The sequence below is a fragment of the Pteropus medius genome, unplaced genomic scaffold, assembly GCF_902729225.1.
Source record: "Pteropus medius unplaced genomic scaffold, Ma_sr-lr_union100, whole genome shotgun sequence".
Classification (NCBI taxonomy): domain Eukaryota; kingdom Metazoa; phylum Chordata; class Mammalia; order Chiroptera; family Pteropodidae; genus Pteropus; species Pteropus medius.
The window spans coordinates 2,254,243-2,277,633 of record NW_024340697.1 but is presented as its reverse complement, the minus strand read 5'-3'; the positions used below and the strand labels follow the sequence as shown (position 1 = coordinate 2,277,633).

General features: G+C 41.3%; 2 protein-coding genes across 9 annotated transcripts in view; both read left to right on the top strand.

Moving 5' to 3' along the window:
- Positions 1-432: 432 nt before the first annotated feature.
- On the top strand, positions 433-21,536 carry TLR7 (toll like receptor 7). Its single transcript, XM_039873870.1, has 3 exons — positions 433-539; positions 892-989; positions 17,914-21,536. The coding sequence occupies exons 2-3, from the start codon at positions 987-989 to the stop codon at positions 21,058-21,060; spliced, it is 3,150 nt and encodes a 1,049-aa protein (XP_039729804.1). The 5' UTR covers positions 433-539; positions 892-986; the 3' UTR covers positions 21,061-21,536.
- The window catches only part of TLR8 (toll like receptor 8), a 101,325-nt gene continuing 78,445 nt past the window's right edge, over positions 512-23,391 (top strand). For 5 of the 8 annotated variants that reach the window (XM_039873941.1, XM_039873940.1, XM_039873898.1 and 2 more), the window contains exon 1: positions 890-989. Coding sequence is in view for 1 of the 8 variants with exons in the window: in XM_039873881.1 (XP_039729815.1) it covers positions 987-989 (3 nt within the window). In the remaining 7 variants the exon portion in view is untranslated. Of the gene's footprint in view, positions 540-889; positions 990-23,391 lie in introns of those variants that run through there. The other 3 variants (XM_039873918.1, XM_039873881.1, XM_039873947.1) reach the window with 3 other exon arrangements.

The following is a 23,391-nucleotide window of genomic DNA, read 5'->3' as shown; positions in this document are numbered from 1 at the left end:
GCTGGGTCTAATACAGAACAAGGTCAATTTAAACATGTCTCTAAGATTTCTATAGAACAGTACTTCTCAGCCTGGAGTGCTTTTGCTGCCCAGGGGATATTTTGCAATGTCTGAAGACATCTGTGATTATTACAACAGTTAAGAGGTAATACTACTAGCATCTCGTGGGTATAGGTCAGGGATGCTGCTAAACATCCTACAATGTATCAAAGAATTATCTCACAAAAAATGTCAGTAGTGCTGAGGCTGAGAAACTCTTCTGTGAAAAAGAAGGAAGATCAGTTCACTGCGTTGTTTGGATTTAGAGAAGACGTTGCCCCAGTTTTGGTGGCAGAAATAAGAGGAACCTGGTGTTTCTGCAAACCTCACGTCTGGGGCAGCTTGAGTACTAATGCTCCTCCCTCCCCCTCCCAACCTTGTCTTTGCACTTAAAAACTCCAGGGCTGGCGATGTGGAGTCTCTGTGGCTACACCTCCTGTAGCCTATCTCTTCATCTCAGGAGACTCCAGACATAGAGTCACTTCATGCAACCCATCAAGGTATTTTAAGCATTGGGACAAACTGGGATAATTTAAGTAACTAGATATATGAGCCATTCTCAGGGAAGAGGTTGGGGAGAGGGAAACCAAATCATATGCAAAAAAAAAAAAAAAAAAAGAAAGAAAGAAAAGTGGGGGTTGTGTAAAATGTCAATTCTTCGAAAATAAAGTCAGACATTTGATAACATTAGAAATAGTTTTCTGAAGTATGTCTCTAATCTGTATAACTTTGAAGAAGTAAATACTATTAATACATGTTTTCAACAACACATTTGAGCAATGTTCCCAGCATGTTTTGAAGCAACTTTGCGCTCTTCGAAATGTCAAGTTTGATGTTTTCTCTTTATCTTAGTTGATGCTATGGAGCCCATCTTTGGCTGACCTTGACGCCTCTCTTGCTCTTTCTTCAACCTGACCTCTATACTTCATTTTGGAAGAAGACTAAAAATGGTAGGAACAAAAAAAAAAAAATCCCTAAAAAGTGTTATCTGTAATCTTTGAAGGAAGAACTAAAATCAGCTGGCAAGAGCGATGTTTAAGAATCTGTACTTTGTTGGCTGGGGAAAGTTCTTTGTGATATCAGATAATTAAGATTAATCATGAGGGTATCTCATCATTTTAGATTAATCAACGCTCTGTCCTGTTTCCTATAAGAATTAATGTGTGCTGCAGTGAGGAGGAGCAATTGTTGAAATTGGGGAGATAACTTCTATGGGTCCAATTTTTTCATCCTATGTTTTTGGCTTTAGAGCCATACAAATCACTGAAGTTACTTTGTGCCTTTTCAGCATATGGTGTCATCTGAACGAGTGTGTTATAGGGGAGCACATGAGACTAGGACTGCAGGAAACCTGGACTCATGTGCTGTCTAAGAAAACCAGAGCTGGACAGGAGTTAAAGCTGTAAAAACCGATTTTGTCCAGGAACTCTTGCAGTAGGAGGAAGAGAACTCGATATAGAACGCGGCTCGCTCCTACCGTGGGCCCGGACAAGTGGGGATTCACAACCGAGGGGCAGAGTAGATGGAAAATTACTAAGAGGAAATGTCAGGCTTGGAGGGATTCAGGGTAAACTTATTTGACAGAATTCTTGCTGAAAACAGGCCAGAGGGATCAGATATAATCTAGAGGATGGCAGGGCATGAGGTCTTAGATTAGATCTCAAGGGTGATCAGACATCAAGGGTGAAGAATCCCCATTAAACTGACTTAGCAAGATCTGTGGTAAAACTAGGCAGATGACACAGATCTTAGTGGCTCAGAGGAACCTGAGCGAAGTTCAGTTATGCAGCAAGTCTATGTCAGCGCTGGCTGTCTTAGTCACTAGTTGGGGAACTCGGGCCTTTCACCCAAGCCCTCTGAAACTCAATTTCTCTGTCTGTAAAGTGAGCATTATAATACCTCTCTGGTAACCTTTTAGGGCCATCGTGAGGCCAAACGTTAATCAGAGAAGTACGTCGGCGGCCTTTTTCTGAAATTATTTTGTCATTCCAATTAGACACGATAGAACAGGGGTCCCCGGGCTGCGGACCGGTACCAGTCGGTGGCCTGTTAGGAACTGGGCTGCAGTATGAGTGAGTGAAGCTTCATCTGGATTTGCAGCTGCTCCCCAGTGCCAGCATCACCATCTCAGCTCTGCCTCAGATCATCGGGTGTTAGATTATCATAGGAGCACCGGTCCCTGGTGCCACAAAGGTTGGGACCACTGTGACAAAGCACATTCACCTGGAACCCACTCTGACTTCTAGATTTGAATGTTGGTGCCAGGGCTCATTTTCTAACTTCTAATGAAGAGTTAACTATGTCACAAAGGAAACAACTGCTTAGAGTTTCATTTCCTAGAAATTCAGATGTCTATTTTTATGCAAACCCATGCCTACATCTGTCTTTGCCTCTCGAGAGGTGGCATGATGGGATTGATAATAATAAAGAGAGCTCACATGTACTGACCACTTACTACAAGTCAAGCATCATGCCGAGGGCTTGATGTGTATGATTCCATTTCAGTTTCAAAATAGGTTTGTGAGGCACTGATGAGGGAGCTGGGGCTTCAAGAGGTTTCAGAGCTATAGCGGCCTTGACTGGGCGCCTGACTCCGGAAGCTGTATTGGAGACCCCTCTGCTCTACCTAGACCAAACCCGTCACACGCCATTACCCAGGAGACACGCAGTGAATGTGGGTTTCCATTATGATATCTTACAACGCAGGAAAAAAGGAGAAGTTGGTATATCTTTTTATAAGAAAAGACAAAAATAATTTTCAAAAGAAGAAATACAAAAGGCCTAAAAGCACTGGGTAATTATTAATAATGAGAGGTCCGATCTTTTGATAATGGAAACTCCTAAAAACTCCACTTCTAAAAACTCTTCTTAAGGAAATGCTCAGGGCTGTGGCCAACTATTTGCAAAGATCGTCTATGCAGCACGGCGAAGAGACTCATGGCTGTTGGTACACTCATTAAACAGAATATTATGTAACCATCAAATCCTTTTTAAAACTAATACTGAATGACATAATACTCATGATACAATGGTAAATGAAAGCAAGCAAGCTAGAAATTGATAAATATCACATATTCCTGGCGTTTTTAACGCACATGCCAGATGCTTACTATATGTTGGTTAATCTGTAATGATGCTTCACATGAACAAATGTGTTACTTATTTCCCTTAATAGCTTCACAATTTTATAATAGAGAAATCTGAGGCTCATGGGGTAAAGTGCTTCACCAAAGTCAGAGAGCTCTTATGTACAGAATAAAAATTATAAATTAAGGCTTTCCATTGACAAAGCCCCAGCTAGTACTAAAATGCTTTTCACTATGTGAAATAGATACAAGATTGGGGAGATCCGTATTAGAAGGAAATATGCCGAAATGTACCGGTACTTAAGCGATTTTCAAAATAAAAACATTTTTCTGCTCTTAACAATGGTGAATTTCTTCGTGGCTAAACAAAGGGATAATAAGGAATCCATTTACTAAATTAATCAAATTCGAGTATTTAAAAATTTGGAAAATGCTGCCGAAATTAGAAATGATCATTATACCAACCAGCGTCTTTTGTTTAAAAAAAAAAAATTGACAGAGTAAATTTGAAGATCTAATTGGCTTTATTAAGCGATTCAGGAATCCGGAAGCATTCCATCTAGTGCCAAGGGGCTGCAGGGAATGGAAGATTTTATAGGAAGAAGATGGGGCAAGAGATCTATTAACAAAAGAGAAGAAAAGATTATTCTTGGGTAGGTCATCTTTTCTTTGGGGGGGAAAAGAGCCAGAAGGATTTTTATCATGCAGATTACCCCTTCTTTTGGGGGTGGCTGAGAGCCCACGTGGCAGATTACTAGAGCTTGATCAGAAAATTCCTGACTGGTTGATTATATTTCTGAGAGAGGTTGAAACCTTAATTAGATCGGGTATTAAATCTAGGTTTGTCATGGGCTTTTAGCATGCCATTTGGGGCTTGTGGTTTTCTCTTTAACACTTAGTGCCCCAGGAATAGATCATTTATATTTTAGACTACCTCCAAAGTTTAGGAGTCAGGTTGGCAAATCATGGCTGTGGGCCATATCCAGCCTGCCATCGGTTTTTGTATAGCTTCCAAGGTAAGAATGTCTCATGTATTTAAATGATAGTGGAAGTCAAAGGAAGAATACTATTTCTTGACATGTAAAGGTTATATTAAAATTGAATTTCAGTGCCCACAAATAGTTTTGTTTGTGTATTTGTTTATATATGTCTATAACCGCTTTTGCACTATAAAGCAAATTACTCAAAGGGCTGAGTAGTTGTGACAGAGATCTTATTGCCTGTAAAACATAAAATATTTACTAACTGGGCCTTACAGATAAAAGTGTGCCACTCATGGTTTATGAGAAAGGAGGGTGTAGGGTGTAAGGTCAAATAAGTTTTAAAATCTTATGGTCTTTGGGGCCCGTTGTGATGTGTAATAGCTGTTGAGTTTCTTATTTATGTAAGACGACTTTATATCGTTTTGTTCTTTTATTTTCAAAAGTAAGTCTGTTGGGCTAAGATGGTGGGAAGTAAAACTTTTTTTGTTTCAAAGTAAGTAGATAATATTGTTGTACTTGAATTTTTTTGTTCTATAATGAGGCTGACGTTTACGGCAAATATACTTTACAGAGATTAGCCTATAATTAGAAATATTTCAAAATTTGCAGAAAGAGGATATTTGGTCATAAATCTCTTAGGGAAATTTCCAGTGGAGGTTTGCTCTATAAAACAAATAGCACTTAAGTAACTTCCCTTATTCAGAGTACTTGGTTAGCCCCTAGGGAGATACACATAATATACATCTAGTTATCAGGCAATTCAGTTCCAGATCAATATGGGGAAAGGTTAGTGAATTCAAATTTAAGGGTTTCCAACAATCGCTGTCTCGCTCCTCGTGTCTTTCATGTCCCTTATTATTCTCCAGCCAGCCATCACCTCTAGTTCAACCCAGCCCTCCCATCTGCAACTCCCCACCATAACATAATCGCTCGTCCCCACAGTTGGCTTAAGGGACGCCCTCCACCAGAAATGCATATGCCAAATCTTCCTTTTCAACTCAGGCAACTTGGCTTTTATTTGCTCTGTGATCTCGGAACTAAATCAGAGGAGCCGCTGAGAGCTCAAAGCTGTTGTCTCCTGAAGCCTGACATATAGTAGCTCACTGTGCCCGGTGTGTCAGCCTTCTGACTTGCTGATTGGGTGAATGAGTGGAGGAAGTTGAGCAAGTTCTCTCTTAACTGAGCTCAACAATAAGAGTTCCTCCTCTCATCTCAAGATGAATTTCCACCTGTGAAGAGTTTTGCAGAAATCTAACTAGATAAGGGCTATGCAGAGACTATGTGGTTAAGACTGGAAGGGGAATGCAAATTAAATACAGACAGGTGAGGGGATTTCTGTATTGAAGGTAAGGGGGAGTTCCTTATTGCCACCAGATAATTATACCCAACTTCTTCATCCAGTGGCTCCCTGACCTTCCTCTAGCATATTCTCCACCTTCTCCTCTCTCTTTGAACCCCCAGCACCGCCTATTATCCCCTCAATCGTAGCTGCTAACCTTACTCTCACTTTGCTGGGGGCATTGCAGCAATTGGGAAGAACTTCCATATTTCCCTGTCCTTGTGTCCCTGCCCAGAACTTTTGCACCCATATGTCCGGCCTGAACTCCTATCCAGTTACCTATCGCTGCGTAATGGATCAATCTAAAATGCATTGGCTTAGAACAAGCACCACCATATACTGGTATGTGTTGTGGGTCCAGGGGTTGACTGGGCTCAGTTAGGTGGCTCTGGTGCTGGGTCTCTCACGCAGTTGCAGTCAACGCCTGGGGCTGGAGTCACCTGAAGACACACTCTCTGAGGTCTGCTGCCTGGGCTAGGAGACTCAACAGCTGTGGGCTGGAGCAACTGGCTGCTCAGGTGCCTCTGTCTCCATGTGGTCTCTCCAATATGGTGGCTGTGGTGTAACCAGACTTCTTACAAGGGCACCGAAGGACACCAAAAGCAAGTGGAGAAAAAGCGAGAGATCGAGAGGTAGAGGGTGAGGTGAGGTGAGGTGAGGTGAGGTGAGGTGGAAACTCACCTTTTCTAGTCTAGCCTTGAAAGTCCTGCAGCATCACTTCTGCTGATGCTGTCCATCAAATCCCAGGTTCAAAGGAGGATGGCAGATGTGTCCACAAATTTGTGGTCTCTTACATTACACTCCTAGCTAAGGCCAATCTCCCCACAAGTGCACTAGGTTCCTCCCTGCTCACTTACTCAGGTCAACACTTCATCCTTCTCCTCTTTCTCTTCTACAACATCATCATCATCAACATCATCATCATCATTAATGTTAATTTGGATTTTTTTTTTCTTTTTGTTTGCTCTCATGACCTGAAGTGTGTCATTCTCATCAGCATTATAACATGCTGTCATTTCTTCCATCCAAAAATAAATTCTCTTGGTCCTACTGGCTCTGTGAACTATTCCCAGTGTCTTTTCCCCCCATCCCCTTGCAGGAAACTTCCCAGAAATGTTTATTGTCTCTAATTCTGCTCCTCATATTCTTCCAAGAACTTTGAAGTCATATTATATTTGGCTTCACCTTAAAACATATTCAAGATCTGGCAAGTCCTCACCACCTCCACCCCCGCCAGCTGGGTCTTTTCCTGCAATAGCCTGTTGACTAGTCTGTGTGCTTCCACCCCTCCCCCCTCGTTATTTCTGCTCAGCACAGTGACCAGCACGATCCTTCTAAAGTCTAAGTCAGAACATGTCACTCATCAGCTCAAAAATTTGCAATGGATCCTCATGCCCTTCAGAGTAAAAGCCTCCATCCTTGGAATAGCTGACAAGGCCCTACGTGCTTGGGTGGGGAGCTTGGGTGGGGGCCCTCCCTCTGTGACTTCATCTCCTATCATTCTTCTCCTCCACCTGCTCCAGGCACACTGGTCTTGTAGTCACGTTCATGAATGTTCCAGCGAGTTTCCACCTCGGGCCCTTTGTATTAGGCCCTTCCCTCTGCCTGGAATGCTTCTCCCCTGGATAGATCTGCACGGCCAATTTCTTTCTTTCCTTGAGATCTTTGCTCAGATGTCATCTTCTCGATGATGCCCATCCAAACCACTCGATTTATAGTCACAGCCCCATCTCACATTCCTGATCCCCTTCACTCTGCCCCACATTTTCTTTTTCCATAACACTTATCATTTACCATCTGTTGAATTTTTTGTTTTTCACCATTTCTTTCCACATTGTTAGGATGAGGTTTTATTACTTCAGCTGTAATTTTTACTGTTAAATAAAAACAATACATATTCTTTGTAAAAAACAAAGAAACAAACAAACAAACAAAAACAACTTTGAGTAGAGAAGGATGTAGAAGTACTTCTCTCCTACCCAGCAAAGGCCTCCTTCTTACCAGTGCCCAGAAGAAAGCGCTGATTAAAGTCTCTAATGTGTTCTTCCATACTTTTCTCTGCAAATACAAAATCAAATATATGAGAGTGTGTGTGTGTGTGTATATGTGTATTCATCATAAAGAGATCATACACTCTATGTTACTGTGATGCTGCTTTAAAAATTCATTTTGATTTTTTACAACTTAATAGTATATCTTGTACAACTTTTCAGTCAATATCTATAGCTCTTCCACGTTTTTTTAAAGGTGTGTTTGGTATTCCGCTATTGCTGGTTTTCCATTTTTTAACCATTTCCCTGAATTGAGGGATCATCATTCAGTTCTTCCCATTCTTACTACTTCAGAGAGCTGAATAAACTAACAAAATAGTTTTATCTGAAGACACGTAATGGTTATTATTATAAAAAGATGCACTAAGTTGTTTTTTTCCCTCTCTGTAAAATCCTTGGAAGGTTTGTGGTGTTGGGAAGCTTTGCTGAGACCACTTTGAAACATCGGCAACATGAGGTTCTGGGGGGCTAGGAAGACTCCCAGCTGAGGTCAGACCTTGGCAGAGAAGTTTCAGGGGGGCTCCAGGCCAAGCCTCGGAGTCATAGAATAACCACAGTAGAAAAGGAGCATTAAGGTCAGTTAGCTCAGCTCCCACAGTGTATATAGATGAGAAAGTCAAGGTTAAGGAGAATTCAGTCCGTAGCCCTGCATCACACAGAATATCTGACTTCTGATCTGACTTTCAGTTGACAGGGTGATGACCCTCAGAAAAAATAAACATGAGAAGTCAGACTAATCCTGATCTTCCTCTAACTTGTTGCAAGATGCAAACCACTTATCCTCACTTCCTCAGTCTTGCCATCTGTCCTAAATCCTCAGATTGCATCCATACATCTGTTACAAACTTGCTAAGTCATGAAGATAAAAATAAAAAGCACAGAGTTAGAAACTTCTTGGTAAATATGTTTTCCTACTAGTCATCACAGCTCCACGGCCACAGGCATTCCACTGGGAATCTAATATGTGTCTAAAATCAGGAGAATTCGGTTCCAAATACAGGCTCAAGTCCTGCCACAAAATGCTGCATCCAGTGGGATTCGTGCCCCCCCCCACTTCGAAGGCTCGTTTATTCAAGCTGTTGTTTGAAGGGTGGGCAGGCACATCACCTTTAGGCCTGACTAGCCCTTGTCCTGCAACTTCTTGTTCCCACCATGGATTTCTCTGGCAGGAGAGTCCTGTGCGCAGGAGGAGATGCATACAGCTTCTGAAATGTAGCTGCAGAGGAATTTGGTTCCTAATTGGGCAGGAATGGTGTCTGTCTCATCATCATTCCCCTAGTTTGTACAGCACGGTACCCTGCATTGAGTATATTCCCAGTAATGTTTGTTCAGTGATGACATTAGCATATAATTCTTTATTATGAAGGTAAACTCAGCATGCCTTTAAATTGACAAGTTTATAAACTATCCTAGCGTAGCATTGCTAGATATCAGATGTGATTCATAAGAACTGTATCATCCAAAAATATCTCTTTCTCTTTCTCCCTAACTGTGGTCCCACTCAAACTGTAAGATATCTGCTTTTAATATTTGGAAATTTTTTTAAATAAAAACTCTAGATAGCACAATATCAAAACATTAAAGTGTCAAGAATCCTTTCCCTGCAAAAGAAATTAAAGAAGATGCAGACACACGTTCTACCAAGTGCACTGGCTATAACTAAATAAGATAACTTGAAGATGATTGGCCACAAGGGAGTTTGACTCTTGGTTCAGAATTGCCCCTCCAATCTCTGTATCCTCATCAGTAAAATGGGAATATTTATGTGTCTTTTAACTTCATTGTCAGGGCTCGGTGATGTTCTATAAACAGCGCGTCTGCCTCAGCATCTGGTATATAACAAGTACATGATAAGAGGCAGCCCTTATAAAAAACAAAAACTCAAATGACTGACGACTCTTCAGTGTGAATTCTATATTTTCCATTTTAACAAAAAGAGTTGATTTGCAGAAAGAATAGAACACCTGTGCATACAAAATCAAAATCCCCATTTTTACCATAATTAGCTCACTAATTGAGCATCCAAATTTACCCAGTGTATTTGCATGTATAATTAGCTATGATTCATTACCAAAGCTGGGCCTGTGTCATGGTATATTATGCTATTTTACAAATCACATTCCTGAAAAACGCGTGTCTTTAGGCAACGCTTGCCAAAAAACAAAACAAAACAAAACAAAAAACCAAGCAAAACAAAATAACATGGATTTATTTGTATCGAATGACAAACTAGACCTGGTTCAATGCTGAACGAACACATACATTTAAAAATAACATTGACTGAAACTGAGGTTCCAGCTTTAGTCTGAAGCAGGTAGTTCCCAATGGTTTGAAAAGGGAAATGTCTATACTTAAGGATGTTTCCATTGGAGTAAAGGAATATTTCTCATTTTTCAATCATTATGAATATCGTTTAAGTTGGGAAACTTCAAAGGTATTATTTATCTTTAAATAACAAATTTAGAAAGGTTTTGTTCATTAAGTCGGGTATTTTTTTTCCCTCGCCTGCTTGATCAGATCCCAACTCTGTTGTTGCAGTTAATCTACCCTTTGACATGGCTCTTGGAATGCGAACTTGCTAGTATCTCCGAGTTTCAGGCTTCTGCTGCCGCAGGCGTGGAAAACCAAGAGACATCTGGTCTGGCATATAGCATTCCAAGGGCCAGTTGGGCTGGGGATTGACTAGTGAGCATAAGCCAGTGACAGCCCCATTCTGGCTATGCTTGTTCTCAGGAGAGACAAATGAGCTCTGTGCTGTCAGTAGGGTTTCAGATTCAAGGGAACAGTTCTTCTGAGAAAATAGATTGTGTAGGACGAGTCCTTCTGCCGCTCCACTTCCCACGGCATTCCTCTAACACCGTCACCTTCCCTTCTGTGGCACTGTCTCCACTTGAGCCTTCCTTTAGAGACTCCAAAGCCCTCCTGGTTCCTCCTTATCTCCTTGTCAAAAATCTGACCTTTGGAAAAACTTTACTATTTCTGATCATTCAGTGTGAGTCTTCCATGGGACTTTAAGACAGCTCAAAGCCTTGATTTATTCAGCAACTATGTTATCTTGAGCTCACTGCGTGGCAGGCATGATGATGATAGGTTGTATGTACAGACAAGTGAAGTTCTGGATCTAGAGCGTTCACCACCTGGAGGGAGATATGGGTGAGTTGACATGGAGACTTCTGAAAAGGTAGTATAACAGAGTGACCAAGAGTACAACTCTATCTGAGTTGCCCGGGTCTCGCCTTAGGCCAGGTCTACAGCTTCTTCATTTCACTTTCCTCACTGTAATGAACCTATCTCTTAGATTTTGGGTGAAGATTAAATAAGTTGCTAAACGCTTGGTTGAAGTTAGCGTCATGTGAACTGATTTACAGGCTTTGCATGTCATGTAATTTCTTCTAATATTTGACGGTCTTGGACTGAATTTGCTTAGAGTTTATTCATAACACAGCCTAAGCTTTTGTCTAGACCAGGGGTCTGCAATCTATAGCCTTTGGGCCAAATCTGTCTGGCCACCTGCTTTTATATGGCATGTGAGCTCAGAATGGTTTTTACAACTTTAGTTACATTCTAAATGTTATTTACGCATATAATATCCTTAATTTTGCCTAAAATATTTACTGTGCAGCCCTTTACAGAAAAAGTTTGCTAACCCCGGGTCTAGGCCAACGCTCTCTAATGGAACTGTCTGCAATCATGTGAAATGTTCCATTTCTGCATGCTCGAATGCCATAGGCTCGAGCCTCACGTGACTTTCGAGCATTTGAAATATGATTGGTGTGACCAAAAAAACTGAATTTTGAAATTGTATTTAATTTCAATTACTTTAAATTTAAATAGCCACATGAGACTGCTGACTATCATGAGACAGAGCAGCTCTAGACGAGTTTAAGTCTAAAGATTCTGTGTTCTGTCAATGTTCCTCTCAATTCAATCAACTCCCGAGAGGTTGTGTGAGTCAAGGGGAAGGCAGCACTCCTAATCAGATTCTTTGTCCTGGTCTGGCTTTCATTGTCTGCTAGAAAACACTTAATGGACACTGTTTGAAAAATGCATGTGAGCATATGCTTTTGTCGCCTTAAGGCTGCTACTTTGACTCTATCCATTACATCTGCTTTAGTTTGGGCTAAAACAGTTGACTTTTTCAATCCAGCAAGGCCGCAAATTCAGGTCATCTTAATCAACTTTAGAGTTCCAGCTTCAGGCAGAGAAAACCTCACTTGGCAAAGCTGTCTTTCCTTCTGTCTCTGCTTGCTGATTGGCTAACTGCAGTCCTAGTTCATGTCTCTCATGAGACTGCTAAAAACAGTGAGAAATCATCAATTGACATCATCATCATGGGTACAGTTGACCCTTGAACAACACAGGGATTAGATACATCAACCCCCCACACAGTTGAAAATCCATGTATAACTACAGCTGGTCCTCTACATACGCAGATTCCTATCCACGGATGGAAAACACTGCTTTTGATCCACGGTTGGTTGAATCCTCAGATGAGAAACCCAGGGATACAGAGAGCCAACTGTATATTTATTGAAATCAGTCCACGTGTAAATGGACCTATGCAATTCAAACCCTGTTATTCAAGGGTCAACTGAATTGCCAAACCATTCCCCCGAAGAGTAAAGTCACATGGTGTTCCAGGGATGTAATGTATAACATGGTGACTATAGTTGCTAAGAGAGTAGATCTTAAAGTTCTCATCACCAGCAAAGAAATTGTAACTATGTGAGGCAATAGATGTTAAATAGACTTATTGTGGTAATCATTTCACAACATATCTATCGCAAATCATTATGTCGTACACGCTAAATCAATGTATGTGTCAATTATATCTCAATAAAGCGAGAAAAACAAGTCACAGTTGGAAGGTTCTGCCTTCCGAGATAGCATAGGTAATAGTTATGTCAAGTGTGTGGGGATGGTATGACATGAGTCACCAGCTTTACAGGTTCTGATATCTGAGTCTTTCTTACTCCATAGGCTGATATCAACGTCACATATTTTAGGTTCTCTCGTGGCAGCAATTTCTTTCCCAGTTCTAAATTCTACACTGGCTAAAATTAGGTTTGTGTTTAAATCCAATAGAAACAGAATTTCCAACAAAAAATAGAAATTGAAAATCCAGTAGAAATAGAAAATACCATAGAAAATCCAATTAACTCTGGCTTAGCATACCTATTTTATGATTTCTTATAAACTCCTGGAAGTTAGCAGTTCAGAGCCATTATTTCTGCTTTGCTCTGTGAGCTCGTGCAAAGATCTGGATACTCTAGATCATCTGTCTTGTCGTTCTATCATCCTTAGCACATTTTTCTCATTTGCATTATCTAAGATGGCTGGCTACAACAACATCCGTATTACAAAAAGCTAGATGGAAATAGACAGGAGAAAGGAGAATAAACCCACTGTTTAAGGATATATCCCAGAAATTACACATCTCACTTCCTCTCACTTCATATTGGCTGTAACTTCATCATACGGCCATGCTTAGCTGCAAAGGAGTTTGGGAAATATAATCTTTTCTCAGAGTGGCATATGCCCAGCTACAAGTGGAGATTCTATCACTATGAGGTGAGAGAAAGGGAAAAAAGATATAGGGGAATATATAACAATCTCTGGACTCTGAGAGGATAATAAAAAGAATTAATTGGGAATATGAGAAAGTATCCCATGGAATAGGAACAACATACAGTTAGACTACACATATGTAGGTGTCAGCATCTTATCTGGAAAGAGCTAATGGTTCTTCTGCATTGTATTTTAGCCCTGTATATATTTTTTTCTCTCTTCCACTAGATTTTGAGCTCTTTAAGGGCAGAAACTGTGTCTGCTGCCCCTAGTAGGTATCCAAAAAGTATTTGTCAAATGAAAGAATGAATATGAGCGAGTGAAATTATGATTTTTTTAACTAAATCTTTTCTCATAGGTCCTTGGTACAATCCCTAGCTAAGGAATTGTTGGAGAACTTTTGGTCCAGGTTGTTTGTCTTGGTCCAAGAGGGTTGTCTGGGTCCTTGCCGTATCCCATGTTGTTTCTGTGTCATTTTCTCGTGTGCAGAGGTCTTTCCTGAGCACAGGGCTTGCCTCAGAAGGGTAGGAACTACTGGAATGGGAATGAACTATCGAGCCAGGACTAGGACCCGGTTCTTCCAACCCTCAATCCCCAGTCCTTTACACAACCTCATGTGTGATCAGTGCAAAAGGAGATGAGAAGAGGGAGTGATTACTTCTGTCGGGGTTGATCCCAGAAAGATTCCTGAAGAAGATAGGTTTGAATAGGACATTATAAAAACAGAGCTTCTTAAATCTTGCCCCCAAGGAATCGTGGGGCAAATAGAAGAAACAGAATGTGACCCTGGGGAGTCTGGGGGGTAGCCTGAAAGAACTTACTTCAGGGAAAACTTCCTTTTAAGTATTGTGCTTTATTTCACTTTTCATTCATTCATGTATTTAGCACACATAATAGAACACTAAGTGCCAGACTTTGCTTTACACGAGGACATGTAAAGCCCTGCACTCTCGAAGTTTACATTCTCATGCAGAATGGGCATTAAACAAATAAGCACATAAATCATAAGCAATAAATTATCAGCAAATAATTTCCACTTGTGCTAAGAGCTATGGAGGAAATCAAGTAGGGCAGTCGAGTACAGAGTATATATACTTTCCTGTGCCTCAGTTGACTCATCTGTAAAATGGAGATAATAATCGAGGTCTGTGATTCCAAAATCTTCAAACTGAAAACTGTGTCCTAACTCAGTTGATGGCAAACATGACATGATCTAAACTCCTTTGGAGGCGAATCTTGACTCGTAGTGAATGAGTTAGTGTTTCCTTTCTTTTAAAATCCCACTGATTGTAGACAAATTTCACTGAACAAATTTTTGTGTGTTTGATTAGAGGCTACTGCCCCAGGCCCCAGTAGGAGTAGTACATAATATAGGGTACATGTATCACATTACCTTCTAAAATCTGAAAAATGAGTTCAAAACACATCTAGCCCCAAAGTTTTGGGATAAAGATTGAGAACCTATAGCACTATCTCATGTAGTTATTATGAGAATTAAATAGTTAATATATATAAAGCACTGAAAACGATGCCCACCATATAGTAAGTGTTACCTAAGTTAACCAATGTTTCTGTCATTATCACTCTGATTACATGGAAGTGGGAGGCAGATTTCAATAAGTTGGTTCAAGAAAGCCTCTCTGAGGATGTGTCACTTAAGCAGACACCGAAATGATGAGAATGACCTGGCTGTGGGAAGAGGAAGAGAATGATAATTTCAGGAAGAGGGAATAGTGAGTACCAAGACTGGTTCAAATGAGGAACAGAAAACAAGCCAGATGTCTGGCATGTGGTCAAAGAAAGGGAAAGATGGTTCAAGGTCAGAGAGGTAGGCTGGAGTCAGGACATGTGTGATACAAGCAACGGTAAAGATTTTGAATTTCAAAGTGTAGGAAGTCATTGTAGTTGATCTTATTCATGTTTATAAAGAATGCTTGATGCTGTTTGATGAATGAATGGTAGAGGAGCAGGGTAATCAGGGAGACAGACCAGTTTAGAGTCTAGTATGGTCGTCCAGGTGAGAGCTAATGGCTAATTGGAGTAAGAAGCTGGTGGTAGGCAAGAACAGTAGGCAGATGTAAGAAAAAGTTTAGAAATGAGGGAGAAAAAGGACTCTCTGATTAATTTTTCATTCTAATTTGGTCTGTAGAGTCTAAAATGCCAGTGTTTGTCTCAGGTGCGTGACGGTCAGTGGTTTGCTGGATCCAGCTCATGTGGGCTCGCCAAAGCAATTCTGCACCTCTTCCCAACTCTGCACTCAGTGCCATCACATGGGCAGCTCAAAGTTGGCCATGGTCCTGGGAGTATTTACACTATGGGAGTTGGCAAGTGTTACTAATCAGGACTTAATAAATCAGAGATTGGAGATGGGGGGCAGGGGAAAGAAAGTGGTTGTTAAACACTTACCAGCATACCACTGTTATTTTTTTCTGTAACTAAACTTCCTTCATCTTAAAGCCTCTATTTCTCCCATAACAAAAATACTTAACCTAGACATATCCTGGAAAACTCAGTATGAGGATATGCCTGGTGTCTCATGTTCTTAACTCAGTTAATTCAGGGATCCTCCCACTTCTTCCCAGGGGCTCATCTAGGCTCATGAGAATGGGATTGAAAGAGGGCACATGGTTCATAATTCATTCTTTATTCATGTTGGTGCCCTCTGTACTATAACTCACCTCCCTAGTCCACAATATTACTCTTAGTAGCATTACTTATTGCCTTCTGGTGGTGGGATTCATGAATCCGTCATGTCATCTGACAGAAGCATAGCTGGTCGGGGATCTTATTATCAGGGAACATGCAAATAGCTTGCTCTACTTCTCTCCTTTACCTCTTCTAAAGTCCTTCCCTTCATTTTGACTTAACACCTCCTCTCTGAGTGGTGAACATTTTTCCTAAATCTCTGAGTAAGATTGATGCTCAAGGAAGATATACCATATTTATCTAAGGGCTTCCTGTACCTCCTGGTCTGTTGCCATATCTTCCCAGGGATCTGAGAGCTCCAGATTGAGAACTATAGTCTTAAAGGACAACTAGAATTTGGTTGGGTGGAAAGGGTAGGTAGGGAAGAGTACTCCAGGTAGAGAGACTTGCTAGGGACCTGCAAGCTGGGCTTGGGGTTAGTGATTAGAGAAGCTGGTAGCAGAGTTGTATCACTAAGCACAGACAAATCGATGGGGGGCAATTTATGGAAGACTTTGGATGCCATGATAAAAAGTTAGGACTCATTTTATAGAAAAGAAAAAAGAAAATTATTTTACAGATTTGAGAGCAATATAATCTGATTAATGTTCAGGAAGCTCGATGGGTAGATTGGATTGGAAGAGCGAGAGCCTGGGGACAAGAATGATGCTTTGGAGTAGACCAAGGGTGTAATAATCCCAGCGGAAATTGTGTCAGCTAAAATGGCAAAGCATGGAGGATGTCAAGAAGGATGGCAAAGAAGGTCATCTAGACTCAGTGAATGTTTTTAATGATGGGGAGGAAGAGATAGGGTGGTGAAAGAGAAAAAAAAAGACAAACTTTAGGCATGTAGAGATGTATAAAGAAACTCTTTGATCTCTTTCTGACCCATCTTGCTTGAGAGAAAAATAAATCTGAGGGGAAATTTGCTGATTTATCTCCTATTAGAGGAATTAAGGGAAGTAGGCCTTTGTTTCATTAGATATCAACATGATTAGTTGATTCAATCAATTGGGAGGACAAAACATTATTTGAGCTAGAAGCCTGTGTAGACACACAAGCTGGATCATTCCATGGATAAGCGCCATTTGAACTAAAACCAGTGTTCTGTTTAAAATATTGATAGAAATCCTGAAACTTGAGAGCAAGTCCATGGTTCAACCACCTTCTAAGGCAGGGCAATTTTGAGTCAATATGGTGATTAGTAAAGTTCTTCAGTGCTTCCTTTTTAAGGTCTTTCTCCCCAGGGTCCAAGCGTTTTTCATGTTAAACTTAGATAACCAAGAATCACTATTAAGCGTAGGTCTCAGTATGTCCCAGTTTGCCTGAGAGAGTCTTGGTTTATGCCTGTAGTCTTGGCATAATTATTACCAGCTCCCCTCCTTTCATTTCCATAAGTTTCCATTCTGCTTGATCAGTTAGGGGTCATCCAGGCAGTGCCCTGACTGTCCACTTTCTCTTTTCCAAATCTATGTAATATAAACCCCATGTGTAGGGAAAATGTTCATCCCAGAATCATCTTGGAAATGATTTCCAAAAACAATCCGAGAGGAAAGACAGCTTATAGGGTGACAGTGCCAAAATGGCAGGAGTTGGGTGATCTTGGGCAAATCAGCTAATATTGCTGAGCTATGTCTTAATCTGTAAAATGGGATAATGGATTGCCTTTGTTTCTCTACTTAAAATATTAAGAGGCCCGAATATTCGTGAAAGACTCTTGTAATATGTACCAGAGCAGGCTTAGCAAGCAAACGTTAACTGCACTAAAGTCTTAATGTGTTTTTCTTCCTAGATATACTTGCATTTTAACATTTCTTCACTCCCCAAATTTCAGACTTTGGCAGCTAATTGATGGCTCTTCCGTTGTAGCATTCTAGATAACTGTGAACAAGAAAATGCTGCTTCTACCACTGTAAAAAGCTATGTAACTGAAAAGCTAAGATGCTAAAAGCTAAATATGTAACTAAATCACAAGTGAACCTCAGTAATTCACCAAATACAATCATGGGTGGGGTGGGGGGGGGGTACTGTTTTAGACAGTTGAGAAAATAATTGACAGTTTTATTTTAAAATGTAGCAAAAAAGAAGCAGCAAATGAAAATTTTCAACCCTGATTCTTGTTATATTTGAGAACGGTGATTTGGTCTTTCTTAAACTTTCAGGTGTTTCCAATGTGGACATTGAAGAGTCCATTTCTTATCCTTTTTAACACGATCCTGATTTCCAAACTTGGGGCTAGATGGTTTCCTAAAACTCTGCCCTGTGATGTCAGTCTGGACAATTCAACGACCCAAGTGATTGTGGACTGTACAGATAAGCATTTGACGGAAATTCCTAGAGGTATTCCCACCAACGCCACCAACCTCACCCTCACCATTAACCACATACCAGACATCTCTCCAGCCTCCTTCCACCAGCTGGACTATCTGGTAGAGATCGATTTCAGATGCAACTGTGTACCTATTCGACTGGGGCCGAAAGACAACATCTGTACCAGGAGGCCGCAGATTAAACCCGAAAGCTTTAGTGAACTCACTTATTTAAAATCCCTTTACCTGGATGGAAACCAGCTTCTAGAAATACCTCTGGGTCTTCCTTCTAGCTTACGGCTGCTGAGCCTTGAAGCCAACAACATCTTTTTGATCATGAAAGAAAATCTAACAGAACTGGGCAACATAGAAAAACTCTACCTGGGCCAAAACTGTTATTTTCGCAATCCTTGCAATGTTTCATTTTTCATCGAAAAAGATGCTTTCCGACAACTGCTAAATTTAAAATTACTCTCCCTAAAAGATAACAACATCACAGCTGTCCCCACTGTTTTGCCACCCACTTTAACAGAACTCTATCTTTACAACAATATCATTGCAAAAATCCAAGAGGATGATTTTAATAACCTCACTCAACTGCAAGTTCTTGACCTAAGTGGAAACTGCCCTCGCTGTTATAATGTCCCATTTCCTTGTACACCCTGTGAAAATAATTCTCCCCTACAGATCCATGAAAATGCTTTTGATGCATTGACAGAATTACAAGTTTTACGTCTACACAGCAACTCCCTTCGGCATGTGCCCCAAAGATGGTTTAAAAATGTTAGAAAACTTAGGGAACTAGATCTTTCCCAAAACTACTTGGCCAAAGAAATTGCAGATGCCAAATTTTTGCATCTTCTTCATAACCTTGTCCAATTGGATCTGTCTTTCAATTATGAACTTCAGGTCTATCAGGCATTTATGAATCTATCAAATGCATTTTCTTCACTAAAAAACCTGAAAGTTTTGCGGATCAAAGGATATGTCTTTAAGGAGCTGAATTCCATTAACCTCTCCCCATTACATCAGCTTTCTAATCTTGAAGTTCTTGATCTTGGCACTAACTTTATAAAAATTGCTAACCTCAGTATATTTAAACAATTTAAAACATTGAAAGTCATAGATCTTTCATTGAATAAAATATCACCTTCAGGAGATTCAAGTGAAGTTGGCTTCTGTTCTAACACCAGAACTTCTGTAGGAACTCATGGGCCCCAGGTCTATGAAACATTACATTATTTCAGGTATGATGAGTATGCAAGAAGTTGCAGGTTCAAAACTAAAGAGACTCCTTCTTCCTTGAGTTTTAATGAAGAGTGTTACAAATATGGGAAGACTTTGGACCTAAGTAGAAATAATATATTTTTTATCAAGTCCTCTGATTTTCAGCATCTTTCTTTCCTCAAATGCCTAAACTTGTCAGGAAATACTATTGGCCAAACGCTTAATGGCAGTGAACTTCAGCCTTTAGTGGAATTGAAATATTTGGACTTCTCGAACAATCGGCTCGATTTACTCTACTCCACAGCATTTGAGGAGCTACGCAAACTGGAAGTTCTAGATATAAGTAGTAACAGCCATTATTTTCAATCAGAAGGAATTACTCACATGCTAAACTTTACCAAGAACCTAAAGGTTCTCAGGAAACTGATGATGAACGACAACGACATCTCTTCCTCTACCAGCAGGACCATGGAGAGTGAATCTCTTCGAACTCTGGAATTCCGAGGAAACCATTTGGATGTTTTATGGAAAGATGGTGATAACAGATACTTACAATTCTTCAAGAATCTGATAAACTTAGAGGAATTAGACATCTCTGCAAATTCCCTGAGTTTCTTGCCTCCTGGAGTTTTCGATGGTATGCCTCCAAATCTAAAGACTCTCTTTTTGGTCAAAAATGGGCTCAAGTCTTTCAATTGGGGGAGACTTCAGTATCTGAAGAATCTAGAGACTTTGGACCTCAGCTACAACCAGCTGAAGACTGTCCCTGAGAGATTATCCAACTGTTCCAGAAGCCTCAAGAAACTAATTCTTCACAATAATCAAATCAGGCATCTGACAAAGTATTTTCTACAAGATGCTTTCCAGTTGCGATATTTGGACCTCAGCTCAAATAAAATCCAGATTATCCAAAAGACTAGCTTTCCAGAAAATGTCCTCAACAATCTGAAGATGTTGCTTTTGCACCATAATCGATTTCTGTGCACCTGTGATGCTGTGTGGTTTGTCTGGTGGGTTAACCACACAGAGGTGACTATTCCTCACTTGGCCACAGACGTGACTTGTATGGGGCCAGGAGCACACAAGGGCCAAAGCGTGGTCTCTCTGGATCTGTATACCTGTGAGTTAGATCTGACTAACTTGATTCTGTTCTCACTTTCCATATCAGCAGCTCTCTTTTTGATGGTGGTTATGACAGCAAGCCACCTCTATTTCTGGGATGTGTGGTATAGTTACCATTTCTGTAAGGCCAAAGTAAAGGGATATCAACGTCTGGTATCACCAGAATCTTGCTATGATGCTTTTATTGTGTATGACACTAAAGACCTAGCAGTGACAGAGTGGGTTTTGGATGAGCTGGTGGCCAAATTGGAAGACCCAACAGAAAAACATTTTAATTTATGTCTTGAAGAAAGGGACTGGCTACCGGGGCAGCCAGTTCTGGAAAACCTTTCCCAAAGCATACAGCTTAGCAAGAAGACGGTGTTTGTGATGACAGACAAGTATGCAAAGACTGAGAACTTTAAGATAGCATTTTACTTGTCCCATCAGAGGCTCATGGATGAAAAAATAGATGTAATTATCTTAATATTCCTTGAGAAGCCCCTCAAGAAGTCCAAGTTCCTCCAGCTCCGGAAGAGGCTCTGTGGGAGTTCCGTCCTCGAGTGGCCAAAAAACCCACAGGCTCACCCGTACTTCTGGCAGTGTCTGAAAAATGCCCTGGCCACAGACAATCACGTGACCTATAGCCGGGTGTTCAAAGAGACAGTCTAGCTCTTCTTTGCAAAATGTAATGGCCTAACTTAAGAAGAAGCTTGACTGCCTAAATTTTCTCAAAGATGTCTCACCAAGAATGTTCTTAAATTCTTCAAGACTTTGGGTTGCCAATATCAGAGAGGCAAATTCCAATCACCAATGCATGACAAAATGTTTGGGAAAGTTGGATTTATATAATGCAGTGAGCCATCTTCCTTATCTCTCTATTTCTCCATTGGTACCTGAGTCTCTCCCTTCTGCTCTTGTATAAAATACTACTGGGGAAAGGGTGGCAAGTAGAAGAGGTGGGACTCTGATTCTCTTGTAATTGTGATTATTAAATATACCTTTGATCATGAAATTGAGAAGAACTGCTCTTCCACCCTTAAGAAGTACCGATATGTATATAAATAGGGAAAAAATGCTCAAAGTCTGTCTACATGATAGCAAAATGTACCAGAGTTAGTGAAATAAAAACCCAGTTAAATCCTCAACTAATTGCTTCAGTGTCATCAAGGACCCCCATCTGTGCAGACAAGCATTGGTACTTGACAGGTGGTTGCTGCTTGTGTGCCACGAGCTCTTTTCCCTTGGGCCTGTTGCCAGATTCTATGGGGAAATAGTGAGAAACATCTTTACCATTGATGGGCATACTTACAAATGAAAAAAAAAAGTGATCTGCTTTCATATAGGGATGCTCTTTACCTTGGATGTTAATTTACTTGCTTAAATGTTGTATAGACTGAATGTTCGTTCCCTCCAAATTCATATGTTGAAATCCTAATCCCCAATGTGATGGTATTAGGAGGTGGGGCCTTTGGGAGGTGATAAGGTCCTGAGAGAGGAGTCTTCATGATGGAACTAGTGCCCTTATAAAAAGAAGCCATAGAATTTCCAGTCAAGATGGCACAGTAGGCAAATGCTATGTTTGCCTCCTTTCACGACCACATCAAAATCACAACTAAACTAAAAAACAACCATCATTGAAAATTGCCTAAAGTCTAGCTGAGCAAAAGTCCCACAACTAAGGACACACAGAAGGGGTCACCTCAAGACTGGTAGGAGAGGCGGGGATGTAGAATGGGCTGGTCCCACACCTGTGCGTGGTGGTTGAGAATCAGGGGGGACATCTCAGCTGAGGGGGTTCCCCCCGAGGAGTCAGGGGTCCCAACCCCACACCAAGCTTTTCAGCCCCGGATTCCAGTGTCAGGAATAGAAGTCCCCACAACTTCTGGCTGTGATTGTGAATGAGATGGAGGGCTGCAGGAGTCTCAGGCATTCATCTTAAAGGGCCTATGCATGGACTTACTGGCTGACAGATTCACTTGCTCTGAGCTCCAGCATAGGGGTGGTGGTTCATAAGGTGCCAGGGACATACAAGGAGGAATTGAATTTTCTGGCTTCATGACAAGGGCTGGAGGGGTAGCTTTCTCCCACACAGAAGTGCTGGCAGAGGCCATTGTTCCTTTGGTTCCTTTGTTGAGCCCTTTCCTCCACCCAGCGTGCAGACACAGGCAGGCACTGTATCTGAGTCTCCATTAACCTGGCTGATATTGGTCCCCAGCCCTGGTGATTCCCTGAGACCCCCCCACCCACCCAAATTGGGGGCCACCTAAGCTGCTTCCAGTGGCTTTTCCATACAAACATCCTGTCTTGGCTCATGCTCTGGACTTTCTTAAAATTTCTTATAGGTTCAGAAAACCCAAACAAGCAACATCTGGCCTCAGCATGCCCCATACCTTTTGCTGAGCGGTCCCAAGCCTGGCACTAGTGACAGCAAGCCTTGGTTCAAGGCTTGAGGCTTGGCCTCTCCAGCTCAGCTGGCCTCTCCAAGCCCAGCATGAGTGGCGGCCATCTGCAGATTTCTTAGTGGCTCATGCCAGATGGCCCTGGGCAGGGCACAGGCTGTGGCTAAACCTGGCCTGCAGTGAGACCACCTCCAAGGACTATACACCCAAGGAGTAGACTGGGCAGGCACCAGAGCCCTGCTAAAGTGCATCCTGCTCCGTAGGGTCAGCCCCTGCACAACAGTTCCTCCATCGTGGTCACCAGCCAGTCCTCACAACCAATTAGCCTGAGGCCAATCTCTCCCATTAACATGCAAACAGCAACCAAGTCTCAATTACAACAGGAGGGCGCACACAACACATAACGAGGGACACACCTGAAGACCTGGCTCAGGTGACCAGGGAGACTGTGCCACAGGGCCCCACAGGACACCTACTATACATAAGGCCACTCTACTAAGACCGGAAGACCTAGCAGGCCTATGTGATACATAAAAACGAACACAGGGGGCCAGCCAAAATGGGGAGACAAATAAATATGTTCTACATGAAAGAACAGTCA